At 48.6% G+C, this 16,317-nt stretch overlaps 4 protein-coding genes across 4 annotated transcripts; 1 reads left to right on the forward strand and 3 right to left on the reverse strand.

The window, feature by feature from the left end:
- Positions 1-447: 447 nt before the first annotated feature.
- LTR84_008304 (uncharacterized protein) lies at positions 448-4,681 on the reverse strand (the record flags this gene model as incomplete). Its single annotated transcript, XM_064851851.1, has 2 exons — positions 448-4,446; positions 4,502-4,681. 2 exons carry the CDS (start codon positions 4,679-4,681, stop codon positions 448-450), a joined length of 4,179 nt encoding a protein of 1,392 aa, XP_064702092.1.
- Positions 4,682-6,839: 2,158 nt separating this feature from the next.
- Positions 6,840-7,451, forward strand: LTR84_008305 (uncharacterized protein; the record flags this gene model as incomplete). Its single annotated transcript, XM_064851852.1, has 1 exon — positions 6,840-7,451. The coding sequence occupies one exon, from the start codon at positions 6,840-6,842 to the stop codon at positions 7,449-7,451; it is 612 nt and encodes a 203-aa protein (XP_064702093.1).
- A 522-nt stretch (positions 7,452-7,973) lies between these two features.
- Positions 7,974-12,746, reverse strand: LTR84_008306 (uncharacterized protein; the record flags this gene model as incomplete). Its single annotated transcript, XM_064851853.1, has 7 exons — positions 7,974-11,179; positions 11,229-11,345; positions 11,396-11,438; positions 11,494-11,685; positions 11,767-12,087; positions 12,193-12,613; positions 12,667-12,746. 7 exons carry the CDS (start codon positions 12,744-12,746, stop codon positions 7,974-7,976), a joined length of 4,380 nt encoding a protein of 1,459 aa, XP_064702094.1.
- Positions 12,747-13,422: 676 nt separating this feature from the next.
- LTR84_008307 (uncharacterized protein) lies at positions 13,423-15,683 on the reverse strand (the record flags this gene model as incomplete). Its single annotated transcript, XM_064851854.1, has 14 exons — positions 13,423-13,591; positions 13,693-13,746; positions 13,800-13,925; positions 13,975-14,082; positions 14,141-14,214; positions 14,267-14,372; positions 14,430-14,806; positions 14,870-14,942; positions 14,995-15,022; positions 15,076-15,125; positions 15,173-15,209; positions 15,260-15,268; positions 15,322-15,404; positions 15,478-15,683. The coding sequence occupies 14 exons, from the start codon at positions 15,681-15,683 to the stop codon at positions 13,423-13,425; spliced, it is 1,500 nt and encodes a 499-aa protein (XP_064702095.1).
- Positions 15,684-16,317: the final 634 nt, after the last annotated feature.

Genomic DNA, 16,317 nt, shown 5'->3' on the forward strand with positions numbered 1-16,317 from the left:
AAAGGAAATACTATCGCAATAAACATCCCAGACCACTAGATCCGCCTGCTATTCTCGAATCCCAAATATTGCCTTACTTCCGCCTCATCTAAATGAGGTGTCCAGATCGCCATGCCCCTTTCCCATCTCAACCTTGGCCTTGGCACCATCGATCCGGCCGTCCTACTAGATCTCGCCCCATGCCCGCAAGATCATGCAACACCAGCGACGTAAGCCAGGCAGCGAAATCATCCCTGGTTGAACTTTATCATAACGCCTGGTATTCAAGGCTGGCTGAGCGCCTCAGTCGCATAGCAGAACACCCGTCTGTGGGTTACCGGATTTGCGGAGGGCGAAGAAGGGCTGTTCCACGAGGGAGTGGTGGACACAATTTCAGGGCTTTGGGGGTTTCCATAGTCTCGGAGCCGAATTTGATGGCTTGACATCGAAACCAGAGCGTCCCACTAACTAAGGCGTTGGTAATGTGTGGGAATCTTCGAAAACTGTTGTCGACAAAGACTCAGGCTCCGTAGTCGGCGCAGGCTGGGCAGTCCTCTTGCTGGGGGGCCCTATCCATGTGGGGTCATGGAGGTTGTTGGTGTTGCCTGTTGACCAAGGAGTCCAGGTTTCTGAAACGCTGAGAGCTAACATTTTGGAAATCATAAGGCTCACGTATTTATTCATTACTCCTGGTTCAGGTTCAGGTTCAGGTTGTGGCTGAGCAGTCGGTTCAGGCTCAGCATTTCTCTTAGATAGAGATACGCGCATGGTGGCTCCTTCATTCTTGCTTTTCACCATGGCTTTCAATTTACTCCACATTTGTTCCTTTGAGTCACCTTCAGGTTCAGGTTCAGGCTGTGGCTGGGCAGTCGGTTCAGGCTCAGCATTTCTCTTTTTGGGGTTTGAGGTAGTGAAATGGGCTACGTGAGTCCTATCCTGTTCTCTGGAAACGCTTGACAACACAGACATCCATATACTGAGCATTTTATTACCCGGTTCAGGATCAGGCTCAGGCTCAGCAGTTGGTTCAGGCATCGCACTTCTCTTGTCGACAAAATCGTCGGCCACTTCCGTGACACGCGTACAGACTAGACCATTGTCGTTACTTGTGCATCCAGGGATGTCATAGTCTCGTTTCGAGGCTGGTGCAGAAAAGTTTTCCGTCCAGGTCGACCATCGCGATGTTGTCTTTCGTGACATCGTCTTCATGAGGTTGTTGTAAACCGATTTACCACCAGTAAAGGCCTCCTGATAAGCCTTGAGAATCTGTTGCCTCTGCTCAGGCGTGTATTCCACATAAGTCTTGGTCCCAGAACAGATTGATGACGATTTCATAGACACACATCCTGGTTTGCGGTTTGCATCTCTTCGGTTAATCATGTCAATACCGGTTGACAGAGTTTCAAGGTCATTGTAGTCATCTATATCTGGGAAAGGGGTTGGTGTAATGTCGGGAATCGCCTGATACTCAGTGAGAGAGTTTGCCTGGGTTGCTGTGTTGGGTGTCCCAGGATCACTGTCTGAGGCAGGTCGCCTTCGCAGTATCTGGCCATTCAGGGATTCATCCGGCCTATAAATAGGGAAATCTCGAGACGGCTCTGGCCCTTCATCCGAAGCCTCATTAGTAGGTACGTTTGGTGAAGACGTTTTTGTAGTGTCCGGGGCATCTGCAGGAGCCTGGGATCTCTTAGACTGTGGCCGGTCTGCAATCCCCGCGCCGTCCGTGAGCATTTGAGCTTCTTCACCATGGCCTTCAGGTTGCTCAGGTACCGATCTGTCTTCCCAATCACTGTCTCCAGACTCTGTGGAAGTCTCGTCCGTTGGACTCCTGTCCTGCGACCATGTTTCCTCTGCACGCTTAGGCTTTTTTTTGGCTTTAGGCGCCATAGTAGTGGCCCCACTCCCACTGATTACCGTCCAAGTAGACTGTCCCTTCAATGCAGATGTAACTTGGTTGAGTATCTGATAACCTGTGGACTGGTGTCCTTCAACCTCGGTCTGCAAATCCGAATGCTGTTCAGCACCCCACAGGCCTGTCATTGCTTCTGTCGATGCTCCCAAAATTGCACTCGTAAATTTGTAGTCTCCAAAATTACCATAATTACTAGAATCACCACGAGCCTCCAGCGGCACATCATGTTCAGTATCTGTATCCTCAGCTCGCTTGGCAATGGAACTAGATTCACCGTTCTCTGATCCAATAGTAACGGTGCTCGTCAAGGTCCCTGTAACGGTTGTTATTTGAGTGCTATAGTCGGATGCAGTAGATAGTAGAGACTGTCCCTGGGTTTGAGATTTCTGAGTGGCTGCGCGGCGTGAAGCAGAACCAGCGAATCCGGCAGCCATGGCGCCCGTCTTTGACCAAAAGCCTAACCTCCATCTCTTTTCCGCGTGAGGCTGATTGCCACTGGAAGCAATGTCGGGATCATTGGGGTCAATAAATATATCGATCTCAAGATCGATTGCCGAGCCCTCACTTCGTTTAGAGGTGGATCCATTGCTTCCTGTTTCATTCTTTGTGACTTCGTCACTACCGCACTTGTTCCAGAGAGCTTCTTTCGCTGCTCTCATCCGACAAACAGTAGCTTGCACACATGCTTCATCGCAATTTCCTGTCACATCTTTGCCATCGACACGTGTGGATCTGTACATATGGTAAATTGCTGCCAGATTGTTGTTGGGGGAAGCTGTATCTTTCAACATCGCATTTCCCACTCTGTGCCAGAATGCCCCATTGAGAGCGCTTGTCGAAGGCCAATTGCTTGCTTTTGCATATACTTGCCTAGCATCACAACCAAGTTCCCATATTAAGCCAGACGAATCAGGCCCTTGGCTGTCTTCTGAATCGGTACCTGCATTCGGTTCTGTCGCAGATGCAGTCGCTAGGGTCGAAGCATTCGTGAAAAATGTCCGCGATTCATAAATTCCGAAATCACCGGTGTCAACATCGTACACTTTATATGACGGGTTTCCATTTTTTGGAGACAGGGAAGGTGCAAGCCAAGCAGCAATGGCCACCTTGCCCTCTTTGGTCACATCAGTACCTCCAGCCTTGTAGAAAATGGTCACAGAATCTGTATGTTGATGGCCAAAGAAGATACCGGCAATGACATGGGGTGTGAATCGTTCCACAACTTGATAGAATGCCCCTGAATGATCTGGAAGGGATTGTTCGGCGAAAGGAGGTATATGACCCACAATCCAAACTCGCTCTTGAGCCTTCTCAGCCAGCAGAAGCCAGCCGATCAAATCTGACAGGATTATCGAGTCCTGGGGAGTCGTAGTGTTGACATAGTTATAATAGTGTTGTAGCCACCAGAAATTAGTATTCAAAGCGATAATTCGTAATTTCGGATACTTGGGGTGCAACGCTGTGTAGCCCATATGATGAGGTCCTATTGCAGCGCTTTCATCCTTACCAAGCCATTGATTAGCATCAATGATGGCCTTCATACGGTCGTAGTTTTGGGACTGCAAATCCTTCATCGCCCCAGTCAGAGGGTGTCGTATCGATGGTTCCTCATTGAACGCGTCTAGAGCACCCAATACTGGGAACACCGGACTCTGGGGAAGGAAATATTTCAGGGTCTTGAAAACAGTGGATTGAACGAACCCAAGGTATTCATCATTTCGAAATTTCGCCTTTTCACGAGGCAATACATCTCCAGTGAACAGAGTCCACTCAATAGTGCCTGGAGCCGTCGAATCCTTCCCAATAAGTGGCGCGACTGACGATAATGCCGATGTGAGCAGGGAGAGTGGAGTATAACAATTTGGGTGACCATTTAGAGGGGCTGGGTGCTGAATCTCGATTTTGTTGTCTGGGTCTGGCCGGCAGCAACCAACGGAAGGACAGTCTACTGCTTCAGCGCCGACCGTATAGCGGGGATCAAGATGGAGGTCTGAGAGGTGCAAAACCTTTACACGCTGTCCACTTGGAGGTGGAGCGGTTGCATTTGCAGGCTTCTCAGTGCTAAAATTGAGTTTCATCTCCCTCGCCTCAGGTTTGTCACACCAACTTTGTCCGAACATACTGTTGCAGATAAACTGACCGTCATTCTCGAACAAATTTGCAGCCTGCAGAACTTGGGCCCACACTGTAACTTCGGGTAAATGTCTTGCATAGTCACGCTCGCAATCATCATCAGGCTTGAACTTGACTAGTTTGCACAGCCGAATGGCTGCATCGGAGAAATTGTTGGGCGCAGCACGAGCCAGAACTTGAGCGGCAGTGATGGCTGCGAGACATCTCGTACATCCTCCCTCAACACCAGCGGATCCATTGATGATGCCGGCTGCAGTATCGATTGACTGATAAAACAATGCTGTTGCATCCTTGTTCTCCGGAAGGGGATATGGATCAGGAAAATTCACTTGATTTGGCACAATGTCGTTAACATGTGCTGGGTCTGCGATGTCATTGGAAAAGGATTTGTTGTTGAGTACATTGTGTACGATTGGTTGTGGCTCCAACAATCAGCTACTACTATCTTGAAGAAGCAAGACTCAAGACAAAACTTACTTGCTGCTCCAGAGATGGCTCTCGGTAATAAGAGTCAAAGGCTGCTGTTGGGAATTGAAGCTCAGCAGTCCATGTTGTTAGTGGGACATTCTTTGAGGTTGCTGCAGTAGTGCTAGATTCAGCCTTGGAATGTGGCAATAGCACCAAAGCGCACAACCAGGCTATAGGGCCGGTTTTCATAGCTGTAAGATCAGATAGGAACGCTCTACTTGAGAGATAGATAGGTGACAATTGAAAAGGGAATGATTTGAAGCTAGCATATTGTACGTTTGGGAGAAGCTCTTTGTACAAATTTGGGTCTGTTGAAGCCTGTCCTCTTAATGGCCGTTTTCGGACGACTGCTTTGTCCACCCAAAGACATACTGAAAACGTTGTCTAAGTAGCAGTACTCGGCACACCAAAACCTCGAGCAGGTTGCATTGCGTTTCATACTGCAGGATTGCGAGCGACGAGAGAAATACTCTACCTAAGTTTCGCCGGAAGTCGCATGAGGATTCAATACCTTAACAGCAACGAGTCCATGGAACTTTGCTCTCACTTCAATATTGGGCAGCGCAGAAGCAACGCTGTGGAATCTTGGAATTCCTACTGGCAATAAGGGTCGGCTCACAGTGGTGGACGATGACATGGCGCATAGAATGGGGCTGAACGCGTAAAGCGCGCCAACTCCGGGCGTGACAGGAATGTACAGGTGTCGTGCTCCTGCTCCAACACCTCGCCGGAATGAGAAACCTGAGGTGAGAAGGCATTCTCGAAGGCAGGACACCAAGTAACTTGGTACCTGTACTAGCTCGCACAATGTGCTGCGTCGTGCCGAATTTATTCAAGGAGGAGTTTCACCCCAGTATGCCTGGCTCAATGTTTGTGGTAGACACCTAGTTAGGCATATTATCAATTGGGTGTTCGATGCAGGTAGAGCATACACACACAGCCCTTGGCCTGCATCAATAGTCCAATGGACTTGAGTGTATCTTGGTGCGTCTGACTTTAAATCAAAGAGTGAAGTAGTTAGAATCGAGACCACACGAAGAAGATGAGGGGATGGACTGACAGTCTGAGCGTCAGAAGACTCCACTATTTTGTGGCCGACAACGTGGATCCTAGGGGCGCCTGTCTACAACCAATAAATGGGCTTAACGAAGGGGCTGAGAGTTGCTGCGCCCCCGCTTCTAATCGGTATCATCGACACCCCGCCTGACTCACGTCCCTTGAAAAAGCCCAACACTCCCTCCCAGCCTTGTTGCCTTGGATTCTCTTCTCTCACCTTTCTTTCTCTAGTGTGTTTTTGCTTACAACGTGTTCCATTTTGTTGCCCTTTCAGTTTTCCGATTTTGATCCCACAACTAACCACGCCATTGCCCAAGGCAAATGGCTGAATCATCAGGTGGAATGATTTCCAGGGAGATGAACATTGCAGTCCTCAGTACTATTTTCAAGGCAGATCTGGGGTATGAGGTGAGGGCTACTAAATCACTTAAGGCTTCGTCGTTTCCTGTTAATGGAACTAACCGGAGTATAGACATCTGGTGGCCGTGTCGACAATTGGCGAACATGGCTGTTTAAGATATCTAGATCCTCATCCGAGTATCAGCATGTCCCTTTGCCAAATCAAGTACCGGTCTTAGATGTGAAGTCTACGATGTCAGATGGAGAGAGTCAACAGATTCTACAGCAGTCGAAGCGCGAGCCCAATATTGCTATTGTTGGCTTTGTTGGCAGAAAACCTCATGCTGCTGACAATGATTCGTTCTGGCAGCTGTTGTGGAAGGGCTTGGACGTTCACCAATCTATTTCCCCACCCGAAAATCCCCACTCGGATATATTTATCACGAGAACAGATAGATTGACCGTTAGGAAAGATATGGCCAGCTCCCCTTCATGGATAAGGCCTTCATGTTCGACCATAGAGCAATCCTGGTGGCAGACGAAAGAGGATAAGAGGGAACATCTTTCCTTCTATCTGCCCCGTATCATGGAGCTTTTGCACCTGCACAAACTCCGTCAGGAAGACTCAGCAGGAAGCGTTTCAGCTCAGACCATCCGTCATCAAAATCACAACACCCATGAAATGGAAAAGACCATCACCCACGAAGTCGAATCAGTCAACGACAGCGCTGTCAGCATGACAACCCATAAGAGTACTAAACCTTCAGTACTCTGCTTTCGAATCCGCCACCGGGCACGCCTACGCGCAGCACAGTGGCATACATCTCTTCCGTGAACAACTTCTTTTCCTGGGACAGCGAATACCCAGACCTCGAATCCACACCATACTCCTCAGCGCTAGGGTCCAGAAAACACGTCGGTTGACCTCTGTTGGACCCCCACTACAAACACTATGGCTTCACAAAATCAGATGGGCTGCCTAGCAGCAACCCATCATCAGATCCCTCAAACCTCTCCATTCTCCACGACCTATTCCAACGCCTCGCTAGACATGGCGTTCCAAAGCTCTACCTCTCCCAGGGTTGAGCTCGACTGGGAAATCCTGAACAATCCATCCTACCTCGACGAATACGACTTCAATCATGACTTCACTCTCTTTCCAGTTGACGCCCCCATCATGGACTACGACACCACGCAGTTCTTCCCAGAACTCGACAACTACCTGTCAACTACATCAAGCCTATCATCCTCAAAGGCTGGCCACCAGTGCGGTTTCTGCTCGGCAGCATTCGAAAAGAGACACGAACTGAACCGTCATATGCTCAAACATACCAAGCCGTACTCGTGCTCCATCCCGGGCTGCGATGCTTCATTTGCAGAAAAGCGAGGCTGTGATCGTCACATGAAATCCCGCCACAGTCCATCGGCAAAATCCAAGGATGCAGTCAAGTGCCGCTTCTGCAAGTACTCATCCACCAGGGCGGACGCTGTCCAGAGACATCTACGGACTCAGCACGGAGTTCAGGTCAGTTTCAAGCTCGGAAATTCCCCAGCTACGACGTGACCAGCTCATGCGGCGAAGTAAAAGCTTACCTCAAAGCAGTGGGGAAGGAGATCATAATTCCACAGTATGTAGGTTGGGATCTTTTGATTTTGTGCAAAGGCGTTCTGGGGAGATTGTTGGCACTGTACTCTAGAGTTTCTATCTAGCTAGCAATACGTATTTCCTTGTTATACCCTAATTATCTTCATTCACCTCGTGATAAACTGTCCTGGCATCGTAAAACCTCGAGCCTGGTCGGTCAGAAAGAGCAGGGAAGTGTCATCACTACAGGCGTCAAGCCATTGGTGCATAATGATGGCCACCTACTGGCGAAACCCCCGAAGTCGAATAGTGAAACAGAGAGGTTAAGTTGACTCTCGAGGAGAGAGATATCCTCAGCCAAGTCCTGACGTTTTCGACATAGACCTATACATGTCTAGCAGATATAAATTATTCTAATTCTCTTTGATATTCTGATTCGGTTAGATTATGAATATATGTTAAGAAAGGGTTCGGCTTGTGTATTGGCCACGTCGTTCCTCTTCAGAGCATTAATTTGTAACTATCAGGTAAAAGAAGCCATATACTCCTACGGTTTTGTGCATAGTACCGTGCTGATCGTCCATTCTTATCCCGGATCTTTGTATTCGCGCCGATATCGAGTAATCTACCGAACGTGCCTAGCGTCCCATCTTTGGCCGCAACGTGTAAAGGGCTACGACCATCGTTGTCGATGGCGTCAACATCTGCGCCAGCAGAGAGCAATGCCGCCAAAGTTTCCTCGCTTGATTTGGCCGCCAAGTGCAAAGCCGTTTGCCCGTTTACGTCTTTGGCGTCGGTATTCCCGCATCCAGAAAGAAGGCCAACTGCGTCGACTTGAGCCCAAAATGCTGCAACGTGTAAAGCTGTCCGCCCATCTCGGTCGCGTGCGTCTCTATCTGCTCCGCTTGTGAGCAGGGCTCTGATCGCGGTCAAATTTCCATTTTCGGCCGCCAGATGTAGCAGAGTGGGATTGTCTGATTGCATTTCCTCCGATCCTTGCTCTTCCGGAAGGGAGCAGAGGTATTCCAAAATCTCAGGTCGTCCACTCTCCGCAGCCAGATCAAGGGGACGGGCGCCTTGTCTATTGCGCAGAGTGAGGTGTGAACCTGCTTTCAGTAGACTCTGTACGACTTCGAGACTGGATTTCTTCGCTGCAAGGTGGAGGGGGCTATTACCATCCGCGTCGACGACTTGAAGCTGCGCACCATGCGACAATAAGCAATTGGTGATGGCAACAGCGGGAAAGCAAGCAGCCTCGTGGAGTGGCGTGCGGCCTTCGCTGTCAGAAGCATCCACGAGTGCCCCGGCTTCAACGAGCAGCTCCACGACTTTTGCGTTGCCCGTCGCGACAGCATAATGCAACACAGACTCTCCGGAATTGCTTTTCAGATTTGGATCTGCCCTGTACTCCAATAGCGTGCGAATCAGGCCTTCTAATAGGCTTGCCTTGTCGCCCTTGAAATAATCTCTTTGCGCTCTGGAGGACGTCGTAGCCATGGCAGCAATAATGGGATAGCGAAATCTTCCACCCTTCTCATTTGGATCCACACCTGCTTGTAGTAGCTCGCGAACAAATATCATGGAGCGCTTCTCACACATTAGATACAACGGTGTCATGCGTTCATCAACGTTGTTTGGGAATTGAAGTGCCATATACCTCAACCAGAAGGTATCTCGCCTCTGTAGCGCATGGAGTAGAGTACTGCCCTCGATATCAGACAACTCAACCCTATCACTGTGATGGAAAACGTTCCATACTGAATAGTTCACGAAGGCATATGCGTTTCGATTGATCCAGACGGATAGTGTTTTCCCCGACAGTTGCTTTTGGGATCCAGTCTCACGTATGGCTTCGTGGCGTGTGCGATAGAGGCTTGCGGCAGGGGAAGCCAATACTGACAAATCGCAGTTGTTGTTATCTTCGAGAGGTTGCAGTTCGGTCACACCCACACAATTCACACAAGCGGCAGTAAGTATAGCCTGTCGCCGTATGATGTTCGCACCCATCGCAGATCTATCGAGGATTGTAAAGCCCTGTCCATAGAGAAAGAATTCTCTGACAGATTCGTGAATAACTTGCACAATTTGACGGTCGTATTCCATGTCGAAGTACTGGTCGAGAATAGGCTGAAAAGAGGGATAACGCTGTCTGATTCTATTGAGAGCTGTGTATCTCGAGTGTAAACTCTCGGCGTTGTCGAGGGAGAGCGATTGGAAGTGAGATGCGAGTCTCTGACGTTCTCTGTGCGGTACTGAACTCCAATCTGCAGGACCAGATATTTGTGTTTCACCTTGGGGCTTTTTTAGTTGTTCCTCCAACTGGTAGAGGAGATCCCGTTCTACTCCTGTTATATCAGGGTAGTTGCTAGACGATCTAAGAAGGATTCCTGCACACTTCAACACATTCTTGGGAACACCGCAAGGCGTATTTTGTACGTTGATGAGTGGGGCAGTTTCTGAACTGCTGGCAACGCCATCAACAATGGTATAACCAGGCGCTTCCCAAGGTTCATCTCCAACCAACCTCCGATCACTAAGCCACAGCCAGAAATCCACAAATCCGCCCCTGGACACTTCGACAAGGCCTCTGGAATAGGTCCTGATGTATTTTTGGAATGCTCTGTAATTTCCAAAATAGCCAGGCGCAGAAAAGAATTCAGAGAAGGAAGTCATCGGTGGATCGGAAGAGAAAGCCAGAGCTTGATGAAGTTCCTTTAACCTCAAAGGTCGTGCAGCGAGAAGCATCCATTGAATAAGATTTGCGGCTCTGGCGCATTCGATCTTTTGTCGACTTTTGTCATTCGTTGTGAAGCTTGTAAACAGCTCCTTGAACAGATCATCGAGTTTGTCTGGTACGCTGTTCAAAACCATCAAGATGTCCTCTTCAGGTTCACCATTATTGATGTTTTTGTTCAATATGTCCACAACAAGTGCTACCCAAAGGAAGACTCCGGAAGCCTTCTTAATGATTCGTTCTTCCAGATCCTGTTGAGGAAAGTCGGCTTGCGCAAGGGATTTTCTGATAAACACAGCAATGTCATCTGAGTTGCCCTCTTCAACCACAATTTCAAGAGCATTCTCTAGTTTGATATGAGGGAAGTGGCGACTGGAAAGGCAGACATGAAAATTGGGTTTGGCTGAGAGATCTCGGAAGAAATATGCCGCCCGCTGAATCTCATTGGGCTCGCACTCATCTAAGGCGTCAATGAATACGTAGGTTTCTTTAGTCCTGGATTCGCCCAGTTTGAAATTGTCGCTAAAAAAGTCGAGTAACTCGGAAATGTGCCACTGCCAGCCAGAGCCGATGTTGTCGCTATGCCTTGTGTAGATCTCTAAGAAATTGGCCATGAGATTCTCATCTGCCTGGAGAAGCTGATGTAGCAGTGTGCGCAACAGGCCGAGGAGTGTTCGTTCCAATTCAATGTTGCGTCTGGAGGAGAAGAAAAATCCTGCGACATTAGTCGAGGCCGGATTCATCTCCTTCTTTGCACGATGAAAAGCTGCTTTCATCAACGTTGATTTTCCAGCGCCAGGTTTCCCTTTGATCCATAACAAGTTTGGACGCGGGCTAACTCCATCACTCTCGGTGTGCATCCAAGAGCGAAAAAAAGGTTCACGGAACAGCCACTCACAGGTGTCAGCAAGTGCCGTCTCTACATCCCTTTCACGGTCCCATAGCTCCGGAAATGCTAAGGAACGGAGACATGCTGTTCGAAGTCAGATATTGGGGATCTGAAGTTAGGCTATGGGACACACCGTTCTGCTTTTCGATGAGCTCTTCCCGCTCCTTACGTTTCAACTCTTCTTCTTCCTTTTTCCTCTGCTCCAACTCGATTAGGGTTTCCGTGGGTGATCCGGTTACTGGGTTTTCTCCTATTATGATCTGTCATTAAAGTGCTGCTGAGTAGGGGAGAGGCGCATACGAGCCAAGTGTGGACTTCTGGAGAGGAGAGCAAACTCTGATGCCTTGATATCATTAGTCGAAATTGAGCTGAACATTCATCGACAATCATATGAGTACCTCCGTTTGAGTTGAGGTTCTGCTAGACTGCCTTGTCAATGCATCCTTGACCAGTCGTTTTATTTCAGGGCCAGCTTTACGATAGCCTGGATCTTGGCTTCCCACAAACCTGCACATTTCCCGATGATTTCCCTGGATTTTCTCAGTGTCTTCTCGAGGATCGCCGAATGATGATGAGATATCCAACACGACCTAAAGCGTCTCAGTACTATGTGATTGTATGTCGGATAACAATTGAGCGTTCATATAAGCAACGGAATTATCAGAACGTACCTTTTCATTAAGGCGGCCGAAATTAATCCCTGTCAGAGCGTTGGATTCTTGGAACGTTTTGACTTGGAACGCCCACTTATTCCATTGATGTATGAAAGACCGATTGCATAGCTCGATTTGAGGGCTGTCTAGGTCGAGTGCGCGTAAGACCTGGTCGTTAATGTCTATCCTCAATAAAAAGCCTGCAGCTTTAGCAATGTCATGTCCAATTCCGGCCATCCCGCTACCTCGATGTGGCGTCCCAAAGAAAACCACAGCTGCGGTCGAATTGAGAATGTCTTGTTGGTCAGGTTTGTCTGAAATCTCAGATTCTCTAAGAGCCTGCGGAAGTGGATCAGATCATCGTCTCAAGCTCCATTAGACACGCGTTCATCTGCCTTTTCGACAAGGGGCATAAATGGATTATGGGATATACTTGTCACTTACCTCCTTCACAACTATCCCGCCAAGGGAGTGCGTAACCATTATCAAAGGCCGGCCTGAGCCACCTCTCTCTCTGGACAGTTCGAGGAGGAAATCCCTGCCGTGGGAAAAGATACTGCTCTTATCTGTGGCAGCATATCCCTTAGTGATTTGGGTATCATATCCGAAAGTCAGTATTCGAGCGGTAGGGCAATCTGACGGCAATAGATCCAAAGGCCAGAATACTGTTGTGTCCGATGATTCTTCAGAAGTGGCAGGGCCACTTTCACCCCCAGCTCGAACATCTTGCGACCTGCTTCGCCTGCGTTGAAAGATTGAAAAGCCGCTGTGTTTACTTCTGTCTGCGGACTGCGGCGATAGGCTTTGATTCGCAACTTCCCATGTCTTACGCGGGTGGCCTTTGAGACCGTGCACGAAGACAATACTTGCGAGGGGTCGAGTCAGCCTTGTGCAGCAATACCAAGATTCGATACTTACTCTACATTAGGCTCGGTTCCGTCAGGATGATAAAGCACCGTAAGTCCAGTGTGCGTTATGGAGCTCTTGGGGGTTTTCATGGCTCATGATTCGACTGCTGCACAATATGAAAGTGAATAATGTCCAAACCGTACTTAGTAGTTCTGTATCTGTCAATGTAGCCAGCAGAAAGCGGGCATAGCGGGGTAACTTCTTTTCTGTTAACCACCTCATACCTCCCCAAGAACACAATAACTCCGTCTGGTCCATAGATAGGGGACACAGAATACCAATATAAACTAGCTAGTTAGCTGTTGACGTTGAACTTAGCAGTCTGAGGAAATATAGCTAAACATATATACTAAAACAAAGGTGCCATCACCATACGTGGAAGGAAACTAGGTAGCGGTGGTCCTAGCTAGAGTACTCTGTTCATCCGCCCTCGGCCCCAACCGCACACTATCATAATGCCTGATGGGTGGCTGATAGTGATAAACAACAAATATTTACATGCACTAATTATTATCCTTACTGCTCTATGCTTGCGAGTGGAATGATCAACTCATGCGTGTTTACTTGTGAATATTGATTATCAATGATGGATTCACGAAGGTGCTACTCTGCACACACAATCTCCGCCATCCCCGCTATGAGTCTCGTGCTCCTGTTCTGCCTTGCCCGCCATATCACGTGCCTCATAAATGCCAGATATCACGATTCATTTGTCCTATTACAATATACTGGCCAATGACACTTCATTTGCTCTGGCTTCAATGTCTAGACGGTGAAGCGGAAAAAGCTTGCATCGTCACCGAGATCTCTCTCCTGGTCCTTCATTTCCTGGGTGTATTCCTCTGGCTTTGGGTTGTCTCGATCGCGTCTGCGATTAATGGCCGAGAGGACGAAATATTGGAACACTGTGAGGATAAGGGTCATAGAGATGAATCTATACGCAGCATCTTAGCATTAGCATGAGGAGAGAAATTAGAAGATATAGCAAGGCTCGGTGCCTCCCATCTCCCATCATTATGGAGATGTTTTACTTACCCAATAATGACGCCGTGGCCGACTAGATAGCGTGGTTTATCTTGGTTCCGGTAGCTAATGTCGTGTTAGCAGATCTACGTGAAGGGGAGGTTGGCTCAGCGACGAACATGAACGAAGCAACAATACCACCACAATTGCCAGTGCCGACCTGCATGGCAATGGCAACACCTCTCTTGACACTGCCGCCAACATTGTTGCCGTTCCACATGACCAAGATAGGGATCATCGGGTACCTGAGACCGCATTAGCAGAATGGTATGGTCGAGGCCGAATTGTACGTACACCCCTGAAGCAGCCAAGAACGTGCCGGTATATTGTGCCCCTGGGACGTGAGTGGCGATAAGCAGGATGTAGCCGATAAGAGCGATGCTGCCGTGAAAGAGGAGGAAACTGTTGCCGTCAGTACGCATTCAAGAACGTATACCACCACCAGTGAGCAAAAACATACGGGGCTCTCTTGTTGTATTTGTCGCTGAAATATCCTGCAGCGATCGTGGCTAAGCAGCCGAAGACATAAGGTGGCTAAGGATCAACTTGTGAGTATCGCTTCTGAACAAGAAAAAGAAATACTAACCACCGTGAGAAGCTGTGATCGAGCAGCTGAATATCCCATTGCCGCAATGATGGATGGCAAGAATAGGGAAAAGGAGTATACAGGTGTCACCATGCCAAGGTATGTGCTATGATGGGTTGAGATTAGCCCCTTTTCCGGCATCCAGGCAAAATGTAGCACTCACAAGCATTGCAGCCAGATCTTCCAATCTTTGAAGGCAGCATACAAGAACTTGATATCGTAGTAATCGGCAAGTCCGTCAGTGTCATGTGCCAGTCTGTACGTGACTTCTTCTTTCTCCTCCTTGGTCAGAAATCTGGCGGTTGAAGGGCTGTCGTAGATGAACCAGAATGCACTGAAAGCCACAACCACCGTTATTATCCCTTCGAGAATGAAAATCCAAGCCCAGCCTGGCTTTCCAGCTGTGCCGTTCATTTCGTTTATTCCTCGGGCTAGGAGACCGCCAAAGGCTCCTGCAATCGTCGCTGCGGAGAAGAATATCGCAGCTCGAAATGCGCATTCACGGCGACGATACCACAATGTGATGTAGAACGTGACTCCCTAGTTCAAGGTTAATTAGTTAGACTTGGTCCTGCCGTGTTGACATCGTTGATCATAGCTTACGGGGAAAAGGCCTGCTTCCGCCAGTCCAAGAAAGACACGGGCTATAACGAGACCCTCGAAGCTTTGGACCAGACTAATAAAAGGTGTTAGAGATATGGCCGATCGCATCAATATCTAGCACTCACCCCATCAATGTCATCACAACTCCCCATGCTACGGAGGGAGAATTAGCTGCTGAGTGGCTCTTTTGCAAGGGGCTCTCTCACCTATCATCATGATAGGGAACCACATGGATGCTCGCCATCTCTTCAAGATCCTGCCCAGGGTTATTATCTGCCCAATAAGCGCAAGCAAATGGCTTACATGTTTGATGGAACCTCAAAGAGAACATAGGTAACAACTAAGGACACATAAGTTGACGAAGTGACGTATTTATATTATCTGACATACAGAATACACCTATACCAAAGCGTCAGTTTTAAGAGCCAAAAGACACTGTTCGTTCAACTTACATAGTGCTGTATTGTACTGATTGCCTTTCAGACCCAGCGACTTCTCCAGTCCAAACAATTTCGCATTGCCGATATTCGTGCGACTACAGTTGGACGGTGAGTGGTTAGCGACTGTAGTCCGAGAAGAATATGATGTCCATGGGATGGGCTGCTTACTCCAAGAATGAGAGAAGATATAGGAGAGAAAGGTACGGTATCATGTGGAGGTCGATCTTCCGAAGGAGAGCCTTGGTCTGCTCTGCAGTGAATCGTCCTGAAGGTCCATCGCTATCACTTCCGATTGTGATCTCTGTTCCGATTGCTTCTTCCTTACTAGCAATTTGCTCGAGATCTTTTTCTGATGCCTGGTTGTTGTTGTCCATTTTGAAGATTGCTAATATTTGAACACGCCGAAGGTGGGTGGATGTGAGGTGATGTGATCCTCCCATGGCGTATCCTTGGAAGCTCTTATAGATCGTGAGGCAGTCCTTCTCGGATCCGAAGAGGCCTGTCTTCCAAGAAGTCCATGCTTTCCAGAATAACCATAGACAGCTATAGCACGGCCAAGGTGAGGAACGATTCCGAAATTGAATTGCCGACAAGCTGCTCGGGAAGAATTTTGCACCAGGTGAATGCAGTCTCGCCATTAGCGAACGAATCTTCGGCGTCCCTGTACCGTTGACACCCCTGATAAGCTCGTATCGAAGGTTGGGTCCATGCTCGAGTACAGCCTTCTTCGGGATGAGAGCTTTAGCGAGGTCAGATGGCCTGAGGGCACGCCAGCGTTTGAAAAGCTCTTGAATCTCCCATCGTCAACTGGGCCATGTGCTCAATGTCTCGTGGGATTTCTCTTTACTGCAACCCTGTTTGTCCGGGGATGAGCATCTGAGCCTGAAGATATCCAGCCACTAACGAGGCTAAGAAGTCTGGCATCGATAGGGTGACCCGAACAAGAGTTGGCGGATGGACCGAGGTGCGGGCGGATGCCCCCGGAAAGTTAGGCAGGCCATCTCAGCG

This window comes from Exophiala bonariae, assembly GCF_035927105.1.
Source record: "Exophiala bonariae strain CCFEE 5792 chromosome Unknown scaffold_30, whole genome shotgun sequence".
In the NCBI taxonomy this organism is placed as follows: Eukaryota; Fungi; Ascomycota; class Eurotiomycetes; order Chaetothyriales; family Herpotrichiellaceae; genus Exophiala; species Exophiala bonariae.